Raw genomic sequence first — 17,984 nt, forward strand, 5'->3', positions numbered from 1 at the left:
AGTAGAGAATTCAACAGCAACCACTGACATCTAAAGTTTGTTCCTCAGAAAGAACGATCAACAGAACAAATGGTATAGATGGCAGATGCAGACGACGATGACGACTCAAGGATTCCAAACTGACCACAGCTAGTTGTTGCAACTAATGGATAGCCAGATGATCAAGTTGTTACACATATGGGTCATGTAACTAAAAAACCTGTACAATTCAGAGACACTTAACAGACTTACCTGTACTGAACCTCAAAGAGGTTAGTGTAATGATAGTGTAAATACTGTAAATGGTAGGAATGTAGAACTTAAAGGGGGAGATGTAATGGAAGGCCAAACTGTTCATCCACTAGCTGGCATGGTGTGCAATACACCATAGTTAGACGAACCTCAGACCTGGTCTCCAGTACAGAGAGTTAGGTCGATGTAAGGAAGCTTACCTTGATCTAACTCTCTAAAATGTAGCTCCAACTGATGTTACTTGCTCCCTACGCCGACTTAATAATTCCACCTTCACGAGAGGTGTAGCGCTTAGGTCGATGTAGTTAGGTTGGTGCAGTGTCAGTGTACACGCTGCATTGCTTATATTGACTATTGCTGCCTTTTAGAAGCAGTCCCACAGTGCCCCACAATGACAGTTAAATCAGTGCAAGCACTGCTGATGAGGATGTGCACCACCGACACAAGGAACATAGTGTGGATGTTCAAAAGCAATTTAATTACATCAGCGTACAGCCACCACAGTAACTTAGGTCACTTACTTTTGTAGTGTAGACTTGCCCTCAGCTATACCTGGCGGAGTTTTAAAAGATTTTATGATAAAACACATCTGGTGCATATAAGCAAGCTCTGTAGCCAGCCAACATCTGGTACAGGAGCATAACAGCTCCACCCCACATCTTGGGAGGAAGAAGGGGGTGCCAGCGGCCCTGACCATAGGGGAGGGAGGGATAGGGTGCAACAAAGTGGGGCCCAGGCCTCTCCTCCTCTGGCTGGCTCTGAGAACAAACCCAGCAACCACCACCTCCCTCCCGGCCACACCCAGACAGCAGCAGAGGAGGTAATGGGGAAGGGCACTTGCATACCCACGCAACAGGGGAGCCCCTGCCAGTGTTCTGGCACTGTGGGGGGTGGGAGGAGGCCTTGGCACTTCCCCAAGTTCCCTGCTCCAGGCGAGGCAGCAGAGGGGAGAAGGACTGCAGCCTGAACGTTGGGAAGCAGAGGCACTGAGGGCCCAGGGAACTGCATGGTACCTCCCCCATGCTCCCCAGGCTGTGCCTCGCCCTGGCCTGGGTGCCCAAACGCAGCATGTCCCTTCACTAGGCAAATACTAGAATAGGACGTGCCAAGCCCAGGTCCCCACTGCATTACCTCCTGTGCAAGTGATGGGTCTCCCGCCGGAGGGCCACCCTGCTATGCTGTCTTGGGCATGGCCAAGAGGGGAAATTACAGCTGCTGCTGAGTCTCTGCTCAGAGCCAGCCAAGGGGGGTGGAGCGCCCCCTCCTGCACCCTTCCTCCATGTTGTGCGCATCAGTAATGCTGTTCTACAGTGTTCCAGAAATACTTGAATGCTGCCATGTCCCCCCCTTCTCTTTCCATGTAAGTGATCCCGTCCCAAGTAACACCCCACACCACTCAAAAAAAAAATCATGGCACTACCATGCCATTTGCTGCCACCCTACTGCTCGCTCTGCTTGTGTGTTCTATTCCTTCTCTGCCTTGTTTCTGTCTTGCCCACTTGGACTGTAAGCTCATCAGGGCCGAGACCATCTATTACTCTGTTTGTCCCAGCGGTGAGTATAATGGTGGCCCATTCGTAGTTGGTCCCAAAGCACTACCATAATACATGCGATTATTAAATAACTATCCCAGAAGTATAGCTTGAGTGGTTCAGGCCTAAAGGAGGCCTGTAATTAGGCCTGGCAGAATTTGATTCTTATTCTTTTACAATTTCAATGGCTAATATCGATGTTAAATATCATTTTAGACTTTTATCTATTTAAATGTTATAGTTGTGGCAAATTATGGAGGAGTCAGGCAATATTTAATGACAGTAAATGTTGAAATTCAAAAAGTTAAAGCTGTATAACCATTAAAACACAAAACTGTCAACATCACAAGTCAAAATACACAAAGTAAATAACCGTGAATCAAACTCTAATAAGTTCTCAAGCAGCATTTATCTTACTTTGCCTCTCTGTAAATTTAAATGGAAATATTTTTTCATCAGTTTGTGTGTACAGTGAAATCAGCGTTTACCAACGTTTACCATAAAAGTCAAATCCTTCCAAATCTCATACATTGCTGAACAGTTCTGATTTGCTCCAAAAGAGGACAGTGGTGATACAAACACAGACTAGCTGGTTCACTATTGGACATAGATTGGTGCCTCCCCACACTAGGGGGCACAAGCTAAAGGGAAGGACATGTGACCGACCCAAGTTTTTCCTCCCCTCCCCCAGCCTGGGGCCCCCGCGCTGCCCGCTTTCTTCCCCGTGCTTGACTTCTGGAGACAGTGGTCGAATATGCCGAGGGCTGGGGTGCTCCAGCTCACTCGGCTGCTGTCCCCGGAAGCCAAGCCTGGGTGGGGAGCAGCCCGACACCGCTGCACTAGGCACTCTTCCAGGAGCTGCTGTGCTGCACTGGGCACATCCCAGCGTGACCGGAAAAGGCTCTAGTCCAGCACCTTCTGCTACAGCTCTGGCCCTGCCCCGCTCCCCTCCCGGGCAGCTGCTAGAGGGGCACTTGATCCTGCATGCCCCCCTGACGCATCGTCTCAGCTATTGGAATTAGAAGTTTACTTTTATTTCTGGGTTGACACATTCTCATTTCACCTTCCTCTGTTCCTTTCACAGCACTCCTGGTCTTGGGCACAAATGAGACACAGATTTTGGGAACGCAAAAGAAACTAGTTTACTGTAGAGCAAGTAGAGAATAATTCAGTAGGGGCAGAAGGCCCAGCTTTTGCAGCTTCCTGGTGCCAAAGAAATGAGAAATGTGGACTGAAAATAAAGTCTGTCATTTGCTCAGCAACACAGAAGTGTAACCCTAAGGGGTCACTGGGCCCAGCCTCTGTCACACTAATGACCTCCACACTGCGGAAGAGTGAGAAAAACAGACTGGGAATCATATTCAAAACTTTCCATGGAAACAAAGATAATGTCAGCAGGCCTCTGCAATGCTCCCAGCCCTGAAAGATGAGGACTGAAAATGGATCTAGGTTTTCTGCACAGAACGCGCCCTTAGAGCTCCAGCCTCAGGGAACTGAGAGTCCATGAATCAGATTTCAGTCTCCTACATAGCTGTGCAATTCTGACTCATTTCAACAGAAGGCAATGGTGACACAAACCTCCTAGGAGCATCACCAGCCTGGTCCCAATGGGAACAAGGATTAGGCATGTCTGGATGCGCTGCTACGGTCCGGATACATTGGCTGGGTGTGAGTGAAGACTATTTTGTGGGAAAGTGCAGGAAGAGGTTACTTGGGGGATTTCTCACAGATCCATGGGCAATGAACTGCACAGCTGGAGGCTTGGAGGGTACCCTGCAACAGGACGCCACAGTGCTGCACGGGGCTGTTAGAGATGACCCTGCAAAAGAGACACAGAGAACATAGATTGAGGAGAAATAGTAAGAGTCATCACTAAAAGGCAACCATAAAGAGTTTTCTGCCTTCTCAGGGGGAGGTGACATAAACAGCCACAGAAGGGGCAGCTGTCACTGAATCTAAAATGAACAGTAATAGAGACTGCATATATAGAATAACCCCTCTGGCCCATTAACATCATGAAACCCATGCCAGTACTAGACAAGGACACGGTGAAGTGAATTAACTTTAGCAACTTGAGCGATGTGTGTGTTCATGCCAGGAACCATCTGGGTCAGGTTGAGAGTGGCAAAGCTCGGAGCCTCAGCAAGAGACCATTTCCTTCCAGGTGTTCTTTAGAATATGAAAGTTGGCATTCCAAAGGGAAACTGGTCAAGTAGCTATAGCATAGGACGGGGAGTCATGAGGGCCTCATCCTACTTCTGTCAATGACATACTGCGTGACCCTGTGCATGTTGGCTCGCTTCTCTGGGCCTCACCTTCCATATCTGCAAAATAGGACTACCAATGCTGAGCTCCCCCACAGAGTGGGTGTCAGGTTAGCTCATTACTTGGACTGCTTTGAGAAGGTGCTAGAGAGAGGGAAAGTGTTCTGCCATTATAATGAAGTGCCAGGGCCAAATCCTGAGGTCCTTACTCAGGCAACTGAATTAGCAAAAATGAAGGCTCAAATGCTGGTTTATGCTGGTGTAAATCCAGAATAACTTTACTAATGCCAAAGGGCTTATGCCAGGTCTACACTATGGAGACTATAGCCGTAGCTATGACAGTGTAGCAACACCATCTCCCTGAGTGACAGTAGCTAAGTCAATGGAAGCATTATTCTGTTGACCTACCAGCAGCGGGGCTTAGGTCAGCGTAGCTATGACACTCGGGGGGGTGGATTTTTCACATCCGAGTGGCACAGCTATGTCAACCTAAATTTTAAGCATAGACCAGGCCTAATTCTTCACTGCCTTGAACTTTTTGTGCCACTTGCACCAGTGCAAAGTGGGTGTGAAATGCTCCCAAATCAGAAAAGTAGGGCTTGATTCTGATCCGACTTAAACCGGTTTAACACCAGTGGGACTCTAGACTGTAACCAGTATAACTATTTATCTCAATAGAATAATTCTTGATTTACAGAGCTGCAGGTAACATCAGCTTCAGAGCTGTAAGATTTTATAGCTACTTTTCATAGGTGTAAATGACATCATACTGCGCAAAGTGGCTGTGACGCTCCCCAGGAATACCCAGGGCTGTGAGGTACCTCACCACCACCTGCCATTAGCGTGAGGCAGTCTTGCCTGTACCTGCTGTGGATTAGCTCTCTGAAACCACCAGCCTGTGGTAACACAAGCACACCATTCAGGCCTCACTCTCGCTCTACAGGTTAATAATAGTCCCCCAGTCCGCTGAGCCTTCCCTGAAGTGTCCAGCCCCAATATACTAGACACTCACAGAATTACCAGGCCTGCTGTTCCCAAAGGAATTGTACACAACAGCTTGTCAGATTCAACTCAGGACCAGCATTTTGCTGAACACCACAGCATTGAGATATATTTAGAGTGAAAACAAGAATAAATTTATGATCAAAGCACAGCAATACAAGTGACAGTGAGTATGAGTATTGGAAACAAATGGTTACATACAAAAGAAAATCATAACACTTTCTAGAGACTAAACTTAACTAACAAGTTATAAGCTGCATAGCCAGGTGCCCTTTGCCAGTTGGCATTAAGAGGGTCTTGGGTCAAAGTAGTAGAGAAAAAGGCTCAATGGCCTTGGAGTCATGCTGATGGCGGTAGAGTAGAATTTGACAGTGCGTAAGGTCTGGTCTACACTTAGAATTTAGGTCAACATACCTACAGCACTCAGAGACTAAAAAAAATCCACAACCCCTGAGCACTATAGCTATGCTGACCTAACCCCTGGTGTCGATGCAGCTAGGTCAACAGAAGAATGCTTCTATCCACCTAACCATAGGCACTGACTCTGTGGGTGCTCCAGGGCTGGAGCACCCATAGAAAAAAAAATAGTGGGTGCTCAGCACCCACCAGTTGCTCGGCAGCGGGCACTGGGGGGAGGGAGCGGAGAGGGGGGTGAGAAGAGGCAGAGCGAGGCAGGGCATGCTCACAGGAGGGGGCGGAGCAAGATCAGGAAGCGGCAAAGTGAGAGTGGGGTCTTGGGGGAAGGGGTGGAGTAGAGGCAGGGTCTCGGGGTGGAGCAGGGATGAAGCACCCATCCGGAAAGAAGAAAGTCAGCGCCTGTGCATCCCTCAGGAATATGATGTTCCTACATTGACAGGATAAAGGCTTCCCTCAGTGTAGGATGCATCTGCACTGTGGGGTTATGCCAGCATAGCTTTGGTACTCTACCTATACCTCAGTAGTTTTGCCTGGGTAAGGACTGATAAACACTGTTAGTATCTGAGGAGCTAGCTCTTCCGAGTGCTGCTGTTTTTTTTAAAAACTGAAATCAAACTCACTTTGTATTGTTGAGTTTTGAGCCATCTTCCCAGGTCCAGCCAGTGCCTTTACTCTTCCTCAGACCAATCCAGTGGGAATCTATGTGCATTCCCAAAAACAGGTCCTAGAAGTGAGTGGGGAAGGACAAAGGAACTAATCAAAATCAACTTGAAAAATCAAGTCCTGATTGGCAAACAGAGCGATCAAATGTCAGGGAGCAAAATATACCAGCTAAGCCTAACTATTCTCAAGAACCTTTATTTTCAGTGATTATTTTGTTTTAAATTCCCTGGGAATTTCTCTGTTCATTACAAAAATTTTAAAATGTGTGAAAATCAGTGCAAAAAATTAAACTTGACAGTTTTCTGCATAAATATCCTGATTAATATGGGGGGGACAGGAGGACAGAAAAAAAAAGTAACAGAGAGAAGAAAGAGTATTGAAAATAAAAGCGGTTTAATGTTGTGGTTTATTTAATGAACTGTACATTAACAGTTTGTGACGATATGCACACACATGCATGTGCGTGCGTATCTTCTACCACATTGCCTTACGTTGACCAACAGCCTCACATTTACACTTAGACTAACTTCTTATTAACATAAACACAACTAATTGGATTTTCTTAAGATAATCAGTATTTTCATGTACTTGAGTGGCCCAAAATTGGATGAAAAAAAATCAATAAAAGCTGAACAACAACTTTTGTAAAACTTGGGAATTTTTCAGTAAAAACTGAAAATGAAGTACCTTAGCCTTAAGAAGCTGCAGGGGCGGGGACAGCGTGCAGAGCCCCTTGCCTGCTCCTACACATAGGAACTGGAGGAAGGACATGCCACTGCTTCTCGGAGCCGCGCAGAGTGGGGCAAGCCTCTGACCCCACTCCCCAGCTGAAGCGCCAGAGAGGGCAAGCCCCAGACCTCACTCTCCATCGGGCACTTGAGGGCCAGATTAAAACATCTGGAGGGCCAAATGCGGCCCCCGGGCCATAGTTTGTCCACCCTTGCTCTACAGGCTTTCATTTCCATTTGTCTGACTTTGAGCTTGTGTTCATTTTTCATAGAAAAAATAATTGTACACAATAAATTCCGCCTTGGAATAAATCCACAAAAGTTGAGGAAATCACTCAGAATGAATTTGCCCCACTGGGTTTCTACCTAAATCATAGTAAATACACCATGCCTCCTGCTGCCACGAATGGTGATGCAAAGAAGCAAACAGCAAAGCTGACATCTTCCAGCAATGAAGTGTCTTTGTGAGGCAAGGGATTGGAGGAGCCATAGAGATGCCTGGGAAATGGAAGCTTGGAGGCACCAGGGAGGGCTTCTGGCCATATGGAGATAGGCCAGATTGGGAAACATCTCCAGGAAATCAAAGAATGTTTCCAGCAAAAGGGAGCCTATCGGTCATAACCTAGGCAGCATAAGCAACGCAGTAGCATGTGGCTGGAGTACGGGGTGATTTATAGAAGGAAAATCCATTGTATGTGACAGGTTTCAGAGTAGCAGCCGTGTTAGTCTGTATTCGCAAAAAGAAAAGGAGTACTTGTGGCACCTTAGAGACTAACAAATTTATTAGAGTATAAGCTTTTGTGAGCTACAGCTTACTTCATCGGATGCATTGTATGTGGAACTCATGACAGGAGATATCAAGGGAGGCCCCAGGAACTGAGAAATGAGTGGGAAACTTTCAGCAGAGGGGTCAGGGGGTTTTCTGGCAGTAGAAAAATGGGTCATACAGGGGTTGAGAACGGCTCCCAGCAGCAAGGACTGTGGTCAGGATTTGCTTAAGCAAGAGTCCCAACTAGCTTTGCCTTGTTTGCCTGGTGCCTGGCACTCTCTCATGGTCATCAGTTGTGTGCCCCCTACCTAGCACCTGAAGGTGAAAGACCTTGCAGAAGGCTCCCAGTATCACCCATACAATTGCGTTCAGTTGCTTACACTGGCTGAGCTAAGTTAACTCTCATAAGTGGAAACTATTGGCGGGGGCGGGGGAGAGGAGACACAGGCCAGAGGATGCAAAAAGGCTCCCATGCAACATCCTTCCCTGACTGCTGATCATAACCTCCCCATGGGAGCCTCTTGGATGTAGACTGAAAATGTCAGCCTCCTGTGAAACATTGTTATAAACAAGGTTTTTTTCTCTCCTTTATAGTAAATTGGTGTTAGCATGATAGCATGCACTGGGGGCAAATCACAGAAGCATTAGCAAGACAACAAAAGAGCCTCATGTAATGATACTGACAGACTTTTACCATTTTCTTGGCATCATTGATCATCAGGAGATGTGATCCTTCTGCAGAACAGGATGCCTTGCTGGAATTCCAATCCTTTTTTATCTTGGAGAAGTAATAACAGCTGCTCCTGTAACCCAACCACTGGTCAGGGCATCCAGGACAGGAGCTATCTGCAAAGGAATCATAATAATGACTTTTCTCTATTTCTAGTCACTCTGAAGAATTTTAGGGCATTTTATAGCCTGGATACATGCCGGAATTGTACACCCACTTGCAGAAATGTAGCCACCTTGGGTAGAACACGACAGCCATGTGGAAATGGTGGACTGTAATTAAGGCAGGGATCTGAGAGTCAGGAATAAAAGCATAAACGACTATACAAGGCAATGGAATCACAGGCCCTTTGTGTAATTTGCACCACTCTGACACTGGGATAACTCCACAGACTTCAATGGCTGCAGTTACTTAGTCCAGTGAGAGCAGAATTTAGCCCTCTGAAGGCAAGACAGGCACTGCATGTGTTTGAAACACAGGGGAAAAGGTTACAACATACTGTGTGTGTGATCTTTCACAGGATGAGAAGTGGAATAGGTGTGACCACAGCTCATAGCAGCTTGCAGCATATGCAAATGGAGTTTAGCACCTTTTTGTGCATGCTACACTCAGAATGTCATACCAGCAATATTTTTATTTCTCAATTCACTGTCTTAAGAGAGACAAATCTGAAAAAAAAAATTATTATATTTCACTGTTCTTCCTTTAACTAGGAAACAAGGCCTAGGATAGATCCTCTGGGGTCTCCATAGCGGGTGACCTCAGTAAGCTGTAGGCAAGCTTCTGCTTTCCTTTACAGGAAGTAAAGCTTCCTTTACAGAAAGCTAGAGTATCCCGTGTCGTTACTCCCGATTTGCCATAGTATAATTGTAATCAGAATCTTGCCTTCTCTGCTTAGGTGAATTGAGAACAGATCTCCCATCTTGTGATCTCAGGTAGTTCACATCAATGTCTCTTTGGTCACTCACCAATCCTCCAAACCGCCCATACTACCACTGCAATCACCATGAGGGTGCTCAGTATCCCAACACCTACAGCCAAGCTGCACAGACCAGATGACCAGCGCCGGGGAGCTGGAAGAGGGAAAACAGGAACCATGGTAAATGTATGGTGTATACACCTACCTGACTATGCATCCCCATCAATAGTTGTAATTTTAGGCTTGTACACACATGGGACTGGACAATTTAAAAATGGGTCCAACAATTACAGCATTCCTGTCCCAAATAGCTTATGGCTACAGAGGCTATAGATTTTATACCCCAAAAGGGACGCAAATGGCTGCCTACATTTGCAAAACCCGGGCATCAGTAATTCCACAACATTGAACTCAACAGCCCTGCACAGTACTATGGGATATTTTGCGGCAGGGAGCACTCCTGGTAAGGGAGCACCTTCCTCTGAATCAGAACTGACCCCAATACCTCAGAGTCCGGCTAAGGCGCTGTGTGCACAGGGATGGTGCATGTGACTCAATAAGGAGTGCTGTTCCTGAAGAATCATTACTGACTTCAATGTTCCACTGTGGTGCTGAAGAATGATTTTGTGCTGCTGGAGCTGGTACTTTTCAGATACAATGTAAAAATAAGACTTTCTCCACATATTGATTTAAAGATGCCTTGGTACCTTCTGCCTGAGTAAGTAGTTTTAACCTCAGCATCATGCCCAGGTTCCTAATCATATAACTACATTCTGCCTCTCTAGAATTCTTCCTGGAGTTTCAGATGGAAACGTTACTCCCTTCCTCTGACATTGATCACGTCTTCATTCATCTCTGTACAATGCCTAGGATGAGACCTTTGGATAACAATTCATTATTACTATTATTATAGTTTTACTAGCACACTGTGGCTGTTGAGTGCTTCAAGATATTGGCCTCCGTCTGAGGGCCTGAGAAATCCTGCAAAGCCTGATGTTAGGAGGAAAGGGAGAGCTCCATACCCATCACATAATCTTTTGCACACATTGATTATAAACAGAAAATAGCTCAAACAGAAGATAAATCTCTGCTCACACTTAACACTGAAGTCTGGTTTCACAGTTCTGAGAGGTCGCCTGTCCAAACTTTTCAGTTCCTCCCTCTCTCTCCCCTTCTCAAAAACAGTGTGTGTCTCTCAGACCCTCCTCTCTTAACCTCCCAGTCCAGACATTGCATCTTTCCCACAGAACCAAAGTTCCTGCTGCCATGAAGAACTAATTTCAGTACGATATGAATGAGGCAAGACTAAAATAAAAGCGTGATGGGTACTGTTGCTTGGTTACATCTTCCCCAAACTGTAGCTATGCTGGCTATGTCCTATTCGTTATATCTTTATGTTATTATTTTGACTTTTAAATGGCTCTCTCACTGGGCTCTTGGCACATGTACAATGAAAGAATCAATCACTATAAGTTCATCTTCCTTAATCAGTTAGTCCCAATAAGTTATCAATATCCCTTGAACCCCACATACACTTTCCTAATCTTGCCTCTTCCCAAAAGTTGGGGAAGCTAAAAGGCCTTGAACCAGACTATCGAGGTCAGCAGACTCAGGATCCAGGGGGCAGATGGAAACAAACCAAAATGAAGGCTGTGGTACCCTTCCAAGATCCAGCCACATCACTCACAGTCAATTGTATAGATGTTCAAAATGTGATCATGCTTGATCCTTGGGCTTGGTTCCCCCTGACTGGGGTGCAAAGACACCCATGGGCTCTGCGTGTTTGGTTTCTCCTAAGTGAGGCACATTACACCACTGGGCTTCTTGAGCTTGGCTCTCCTTTTGGGGAGGTGGGGGGGGTCAGATGCTCCGTTGGGCTGTACTAGGCTCCTTAGGTTTGGCCCCTTCTTGACTGGGGAAAGTGACAGTATTCTCCCAAGGCAAATCAATCAATCACTCTCAGTAGATTGCACAGACCTTCATAATAGGATCATCCCTCTCCTTTCCTACATGCTCACAGTGAGCCGATTTCTTTTGTCGTCACCCACAATTATTTGAGCCCTGGGTTCAGTGGCTCCTTTCGTTAGCGTGGGAAAAGGGCCTTTAGCCATGGGCAGCGGGTATCAGGCTGGGAGAGGGACAGCCATGGCCCACCCATGCTCCACACCCAAACCCCCTGCTGCTTCCCACTCTGGGGTGGCATCGCCCTCCCTCCCTCCTGGTGCTTCAGGGCTGAGGGACCTGTGGTGACACTGTCCTCCCTCCTTCCAGGGCAGGGGGTGCTAGCCTAGGTAGGGGCCAGCAGCCACAGTGGGAGGGCTCTGGGTTCCGGCGGAAGGGGCGAGATCCTGGACAGAAGGGGAAGGGCTGGGGGCTAGTCTCCCCCAATCAGCGGTTCACGCACTGCCCATGCTTTCTGTTGTGGGCAGGTTTGTGCATGCCCACCTCCCCGGGACTTCAACAGGTGAGCAATGAAATAATTAATACTTGAAATGTCAACATTGTTATCCCTGTGTAACTGGCTTGGCTCCCACTGAGATAAATAGGGCAGTTCACACCACATAGAGTTATCGTTTCAGATTCTGGAAACACAGAGATCACTGCATCCGTTAGCCTTGAAAACAGGAGCTGAGTATCTCCCCAACCAATCTTTACAGTTAGAGACTTTTTTTAAAAACATGAAAACTTAAATTTTGGAGAATAAGGTAGCAGCATACAAGTAGTGTTGGTATGCTGCACTGGCGCATACTGGCTGAATCTGAGTCTTGGCAGGATCCATCCAACTAAGGAGGAAAGAAAACTCCAGAGTTGAGGGTCCTTCAGTGAGAATTTAGTGCCTGTAGTTCTGCCCTGTTGAACCAAGTTGCCGTAAGCCTGAGGGCCTCTGCTGATCTCAGCTGTTATGGTATCACATGAGGAGAGAGGCTTTGTGTGGGGAAAGGGAAAAAACCATGATGAGATGAAATTGAACAAGAGGTGGAAATCTCGCACTGAATAATCACGAAATATTTCCTAACAGTGAGGAACCTGTGAGACTAGAGAAGAGTCTCCCCACAGGAAGAGGAGGGAACCTTTTTACAAAGCTCTTAGTGAATTGACTGTGGTGAACTGCATTGTTCCCCAGGGAATGACAAGATGTGACCCAGTAAGAGGTAGTAAGAGCCTTGCTTCAGCCCAGAGAAAGATACTTCATTTGGAGAAATGAGGTGGACAGTGACCAGATGCTGTTTCCTGGGGAGGCAGAGGGATATGGGTTTCAAGAGAAGCTTCCCCTTTTCGGTTCCTCTGGTTTTGGCTCAGCAGGGGACAATGTGAAAAGGGAGATTTTGAAACAAAAAAGAGAGACTGCAAACATACAACTGAAATATATATAATACAATCCCCATCTCCCATGTAATGGACTTGAAACACAGCCAGAAAACATACCCAAAAATCAAGGAAGTTTCCTACCAACTGAGTGAGACTTCACTGGCAGGTGGATATTTGAAGTTTCCTATGACAGCTTTGTTCAAACAGATTAATATCTAGGCATGTGGCATCAACAGCCCCAGGCACCAGAAATGTGTGTTTTAGCTGCATACACAGAAGCATCTGTGGCTAACTGGCTCTGTGGATGAAGGGAAAGCAGTGGACTTGTTGTTCTTTGACTTTAGTAAAGCTTTTGACAGTATTCTTGCCAGTAAGTTAAAGAAGTTTGGGCTGGATGAATGGACGATAAAGTGGACAGAAAGTTGGTTAGATTGTCGGGCTCAACAGGTAGTGATCAATGGCTCCATGTCTAGTTGGCAGCCGGTATCAAGTGGAGTGCCCCAAGGGTCGGTCCTCAGGCTGGTTTTGTTCAATATCTTCATAAATGATTTGGAGGATGGTGTGGATTGCACCCTCAGCAAGTTTGCAGATGACACTAAACTGGGAGGAGAGGTAGATATGCTGCAGGGTAGGGATAGGATACAGAGGAACCTAGACAAATTAGAGGATTGAGCCAAAAGAAATCTGACGAGGTTCAACAAGGACAAATGCAGAGTCCTGCACTTAGGACGGAAGAATCCCATGCACCGCTACAGACTAGGAACCGAATGGCTAGGCAGCAGTTCTGCAGAAAAGGACTAGGGGTTACAGTGGATGAGAAGCTGGATCTGAGTCAACAGTGTGCCCTTGTTGTCAAGAAGGCCAATGGTGTTTTGGGATGTATAAGTAGGGGCATTGCCAGCAGATCGAGGGACGTGATCGTTCCCCTCTATTCAACATTGGTGAGGCCTCATCTGGAGTACTGTGTCCAGTTTTGGGCCCCACACTACAAGAAGGATGTGGAAAAATTGGAAAACGTCCAGCAGAGAGCAACAAAAACGATTAGGGGACTGGAACACATGACTTATGAGTAGAGGCTGAGGGAACTGGGATTGTTTAGTCTGCGGAAGAGAAGAATGAGGGGGGATTTGATAGCTGCTTTCAACTACCTGAAAGGGGTTCCAAAGAGGATGGATCTACACAGTTCTCAGTGGTAGCAGACAATAAAATGAGGAGTAATGGTCTCAAGTTGCAGTGGGGGAGGTTTAGGTTGGATATTAGGAAAAACTTTTTCACTAAGAGGGTGGTGAAACACTGGAATGCGTTACCTAGGGAGGTGGTAGAATCTCCTTCCTTAGAAGTTTTTAAGGTCCGGCTTGACAAAGCCCTGGCTGGTATGATTTAGTTGGGGATTGGTCCTGCTTTGAGCAGGGGGTTGGACTAGATGACCTCCTGAGGGGTCTTCCAACCCTGATATTCTATGATCTCTTCTTGAGACAGTGAAGCAATAGCCTTGCTCTACACAGTTCTGATGAGACCCTACCTGGAATATTACATTCAGTGTGGGCACCTCATTATTAGACATTAGCAAACTGGGGGGGGAGTTCAGAGAAAAACAACAAAAATGATCAGGGGATTGGATGGAAACAATTATAAGGAGAAATTAAGAGAGCTAATAATCAATCTTAACTAAATCACAACTAAGGTGGGGACTTCATAACAGCCTGCAAATATCTGAAGGGCGTAAACAGTAAGAGGAGAAAGGAAGCTATGAAAGGAAAAGGAAAAATGTAAGATGAATCCCAGGAAAATCTTCCTGATAGCGAGATGTGTTGAGCTGTGGAATGGTCTCTTAGGAGAAGAGATGGAAGCTCTGTCACAAGGGGACTTCTAAAACTAGACTGAAGAAAACACTGAAAAAATATAATATGCCACATGGAACAATCTTGCACTCACCCTTGGAAGTCAGGATGATCTAAAATATCTTTTCCCTTACTCATGTATGATTCATACATGTATTATCTGTACCTTCATCTTTATTAATCTACATAGGCTTAAATTCTCCAGTCTATTATCATGCAATGAAGCTCAAGAAAGCTACAGATTTCAAGTGCCCAACCTGAGAATCCTACTAGGGGCCTTACTTTCAGAGATGCTGTGCTCTTTCAGCTCCCACTGATTTCCGATAGTTGTGAGTGCTCAGCACTTTTAAAAAAATCAAACCCAAGATGTCTCAAGCTGAACACCCAAAATCAATGGCCAGCTCTAAACATTTCTGCCATAGCTCCTGTACATACCATATGACAGAGCCTTTGCTCTGGGATTCACCAGTTTCATTTGGCTTGCTTACCTCTCTTTGTCACAACGTCGTTGGCACAGACTGGCGGTGTCCGTAAAAACCGTACAGAAGTATAGATTATTTCTTCATTCATTTCAGCCACAGAGGCTTCTGCCCTGCTTACCTCGAAGCCAAGATGAGGAGTATGTATGGCAAGGAGTTTGAATCAGGCTGTTGCACGAAAGAGCTCAGAATAAGGCAAAACAGGAAACCTGAGGCTGCATTTAAAAAAAACGATACATGCAAACTGGCAGCCTCCTCCTCTAGTTGTGTGAAACAAATTAATTCAAGGAAGGGGTAGCTTAAATGGAGGCAAGAGCCAATACACTGATACAAAACAGAGGGAGCACCAGGAAACAGATTATTATGATCGGTGTAATAAGCAGCAGTCACCAGTAGACCAACTGCTGAATCATTGCCAAGCACTTTGGAGGCAACACAGCCAAGATGAGTTTTAAGAGGAAATCTGAGGACAAGGTGGCAGCTTTGCAGACTTTTACAGAGAGCTCTTTCCAGGCATAAGGGCTAGCGTGGACGAAAGTGCAAAGGTGTTCTTGGAAAATTCACAATTTCAGCAAATGGGCACTGAAAGCTGGAATCACTGGCAAACTAGAGGCAACAGTCACATCTCAAAAGTGTATATGAGATGACAGATAAGAGTGAAGCTTATTCATGAAGGCCTTTTAAAGGGAAGACACAGTGTTTGATGCAGTAGAGATGGGGAAAGAGAATGGAAGGATGCAGAGGAGGAGGAAATGGTCAAAGCGACAAAATGAGTAAATGACTTTTGCAGCAGTGCTCTAATGAACTTAAGTGGAACAAAAAGTGGTTTCTCAAGACCAGAGAGGAGGAACTTGTAGTTGAGACACGAGATAAGGTGAAGTTTATCTAGACAGTGGATCTTAAAGACATTATTCAGGAAGAATCAGCAAGCAGTAGATACAAATTGGATGCTAGTATCTAGACCAGTGGTTCTCAACCTATTTACCATTATGGGCCACATATGCTGTGTGGGGGGCTAGGTGGCAGCCGGCTGTTCGGACCCCGAGCGCCACCCTGTGGGGCCAGTGGCAGCCAACAGCCCACCACGCAGCACGGCAGATGGGAGCCCGTGGCCTTTAGCACACAGCTGAACTGGGCCGCAGCTGTGTCCTAATTGGGCCGCATGCAGCCTGCGGGTTGAGAACCGCTGATTTAGACAGGGGACCGAGTCAAAGGTGACACCCAGTTACAGGCCTGAGTGATAAAGAGGATGGGTGGCATAATCCATTGTGAGTGAAAAAGGGAGGATCGAGGCTTGAGGAAAAAGATTAAGAGCTTTGTTTTGGCCATGTTGAGCTTCAGCTGATGGCTGAAAGTCCATGAGAAGATGTCAGACAGGCCTAGATTTTAGCTAGGACAGGAAACAGTGGAGAGGTATATCTGTGAGCCATTAGTGTAGATATAATAGTTGGTATTTATTTAGTTAAATTTACAAATAACTATAAAGATGCTTATCCAAGTCCCCTGGTGCCTTAACACTCATTAATACAATTCAAACCTCAGTAACATTAAAATGATCACGTCAGCAGAAGCTTAGCCAGCCACCTCCAGAAGCTCCTTTCTTCCCCTTCATAGCCTAAGACACGTACACTCAGCCCTCTCCAAAAACCTTATCAAACAGGTGTCGTTTGCAGTGTGCCTGGAAAATAATCAGATTCTGACTATTTCAGACCAAGAGGGGGAGGAGATCCCAGAGACGCGGAGCCCTCACTGAGAGAGCACCCTGCCAGCCACCCCTCTCTTTCCTAACGAGGGGGATCCGCTGGAGTGCCCCCGTGACTACAGCCGTGGCAGTAAGGCAGAGAGAGGGGTGATCCCTCAGGGAGGCTGGTCATAGGCCACTGAGGTCTTTATCCAGGGGTAATCAATTATTTTTTGGGACGGTCCAAATTTCTTGCTCAAGGCACAGTCGAGGTCCAGACTCCAGAGAAACGTTTTCACAGCACAATAATGATAACCGCAAGCGAATAAAAGGACTTTGCACTCCACGACAAAGCGTCCAGCGGTCCGGATTTGGCCCGCAGCCGGCCTATTGACTAGCCCTGGGTCACACCCAAGATCTTGGTCTCCATCTGGAGACGGAGGGCAGCCAGTGCAGATCCCGAAGCACCGCTAGGAGATGCTCCCACCGGCTCCCTTCTGCGCCGGACTCGGCCTCTCCCTGGCGGCCAGGTGCAGCCCTGAGGGGCGACAGGGGCGAGCTGCGGCTCCCCACCGCACGGCAGGGCCGCGAGCTCCCGGCCAGGCGCAGAGGCGAGACGCGAGCCCACGTCCCCTCGGAACCGCGGGGGTTGCAGCGCTCAGGTCCCGGCCGCGGCGGCCGGTTGCCTCCTTCGCCCACCCCCCGCCCGCGGCTGCGACGGCCCCGGGGACCCCACCGCGACGGCCAGCGCGAGGGGACCGCGGCGGGGGGGATGGGGCCCGGGCCACGCCGCGCAGAGCTCAGGCCCCGAGGAGCGTCACCGTAACGGTCCGGGGCCGCGGGCGGCACGCGCCGCCGCAGCGCCAGGGCGACGACCCCCCGGGCAGGGAAACCAGGGGCCGGGGCCTGCCATGGCCCGGGGGCTTCCACCATCCCCCCGCGCCGCGCCGCGCCCGGCCCGGCCCGTCTCCCCTCCCCACGCTCGGGCTAGAGAGCCGCTCAGCGAGCCTCGGGTTCTCAAGACTACAACTCCCAGCAGGCACCGCGCCCGCCTTCTCCCAGCGCGTGGAGGTGGGAAAATCATATGATGGGCCAGTAGCGCGTGAGAGTCTCGTGAACCACCCTCGGGAGGCGGCCGGGGTGCGGCAATGTTCGGTAACCAGCCCCGCGCCGCCACTGGAAGAGAGCATTTTGCGGGGTGGGGGAGGGGTCTCCTTCTGTGACTCTCATCGCTTATTGGGTCTTCTCATGTGCCAATTTATGAAAGCCACTATTCATTGGAAGAGATGAAGTCGTGGGCGGGGGCCTCTGTGGTCGTTCTCCCAGCTCATTGGACGAATAAGGGTAGACAGCGTCGTTCTTGCTCAGGAATCGTCACCATTAATTGGATGAGGAGAGCTCTGGGGGCCAGGCGCCTTC

The 17,984-nt window shown here is 47.6% G+C and overlaps 1 protein-coding gene across 2 annotated transcripts; it reads right to left on the reverse strand.

The window, feature by feature from the left end:
* Nucleotides 1-845: 845 nt before the first annotated feature.
* Nucleotides 846-17,741, reverse strand: KLRG1 (killer cell lectin like receptor G1). Of its 2 annotated transcripts, none has more exons than XM_038414383.2 (5): nt 17,387-17,741; nt 9,305-9,409; nt 8,301-8,452; nt 6,067-6,170; nt 846-3,582 (listed from the first exon to the last, which is right to left on the reverse strand). In XM_038414383.2, the coding sequence occupies exons 1-5, from the start codon at nt 17,496-17,498 to the stop codon at nt 3,471-3,473; spliced, it is 585 nt and encodes a 194-aa protein (XP_038270311.1). In that variant the 5' UTR covers nt 17,499-17,741; the 3' UTR covers nt 846-3,470. The 2 variants fall into 2 exon arrangements, with proteins under 2 accessions (XP_038270311.1, XP_038270323.1); XM_038414395.2 differs by lacking the exon at nt 17,387-17,741 and adding an exon at nt 14,894-16,450 and having other exon boundaries at nt 848-3,582.
* Nucleotides 17,742-17,984: the final 243 nt, after the last annotated feature.

The sequence above is a fragment of the Dermochelys coriacea genome, chromosome 1, assembly GCF_009764565.3.
Source record: "Dermochelys coriacea isolate rDerCor1 chromosome 1, rDerCor1.pri.v4, whole genome shotgun sequence".
NCBI lineage: Eukaryota > Metazoa > Chordata > Testudines > Dermochelyidae > Dermochelys > Dermochelys coriacea.

Excerpts from the sequence above, each read along its gene's own strand:
- KLRG1 (XM_038414383.2), bottom strand. The coding sequence starts at position 17,498 with ATGGTGGAAGCCCCCGGGCCATGGCAGGCCCCGGCCCCTGGTTTCCCT. Across the intron at positions 9,410-17,386 it reads CGCGGCCCCGGACCGTTACG|CTCCCCGGCGCTGGTCATCT; the intron begins GTGACGCTCCTC and ends TCCCTCTTCCAG. Across the intron at positions 3,583-6,066 it reads TCAAAACTCAACAATACAAA|GGTCATCTCTAACAGCCCCG; the intron begins GTGAGTTTGATT and ends TCTCTTTTGCAG.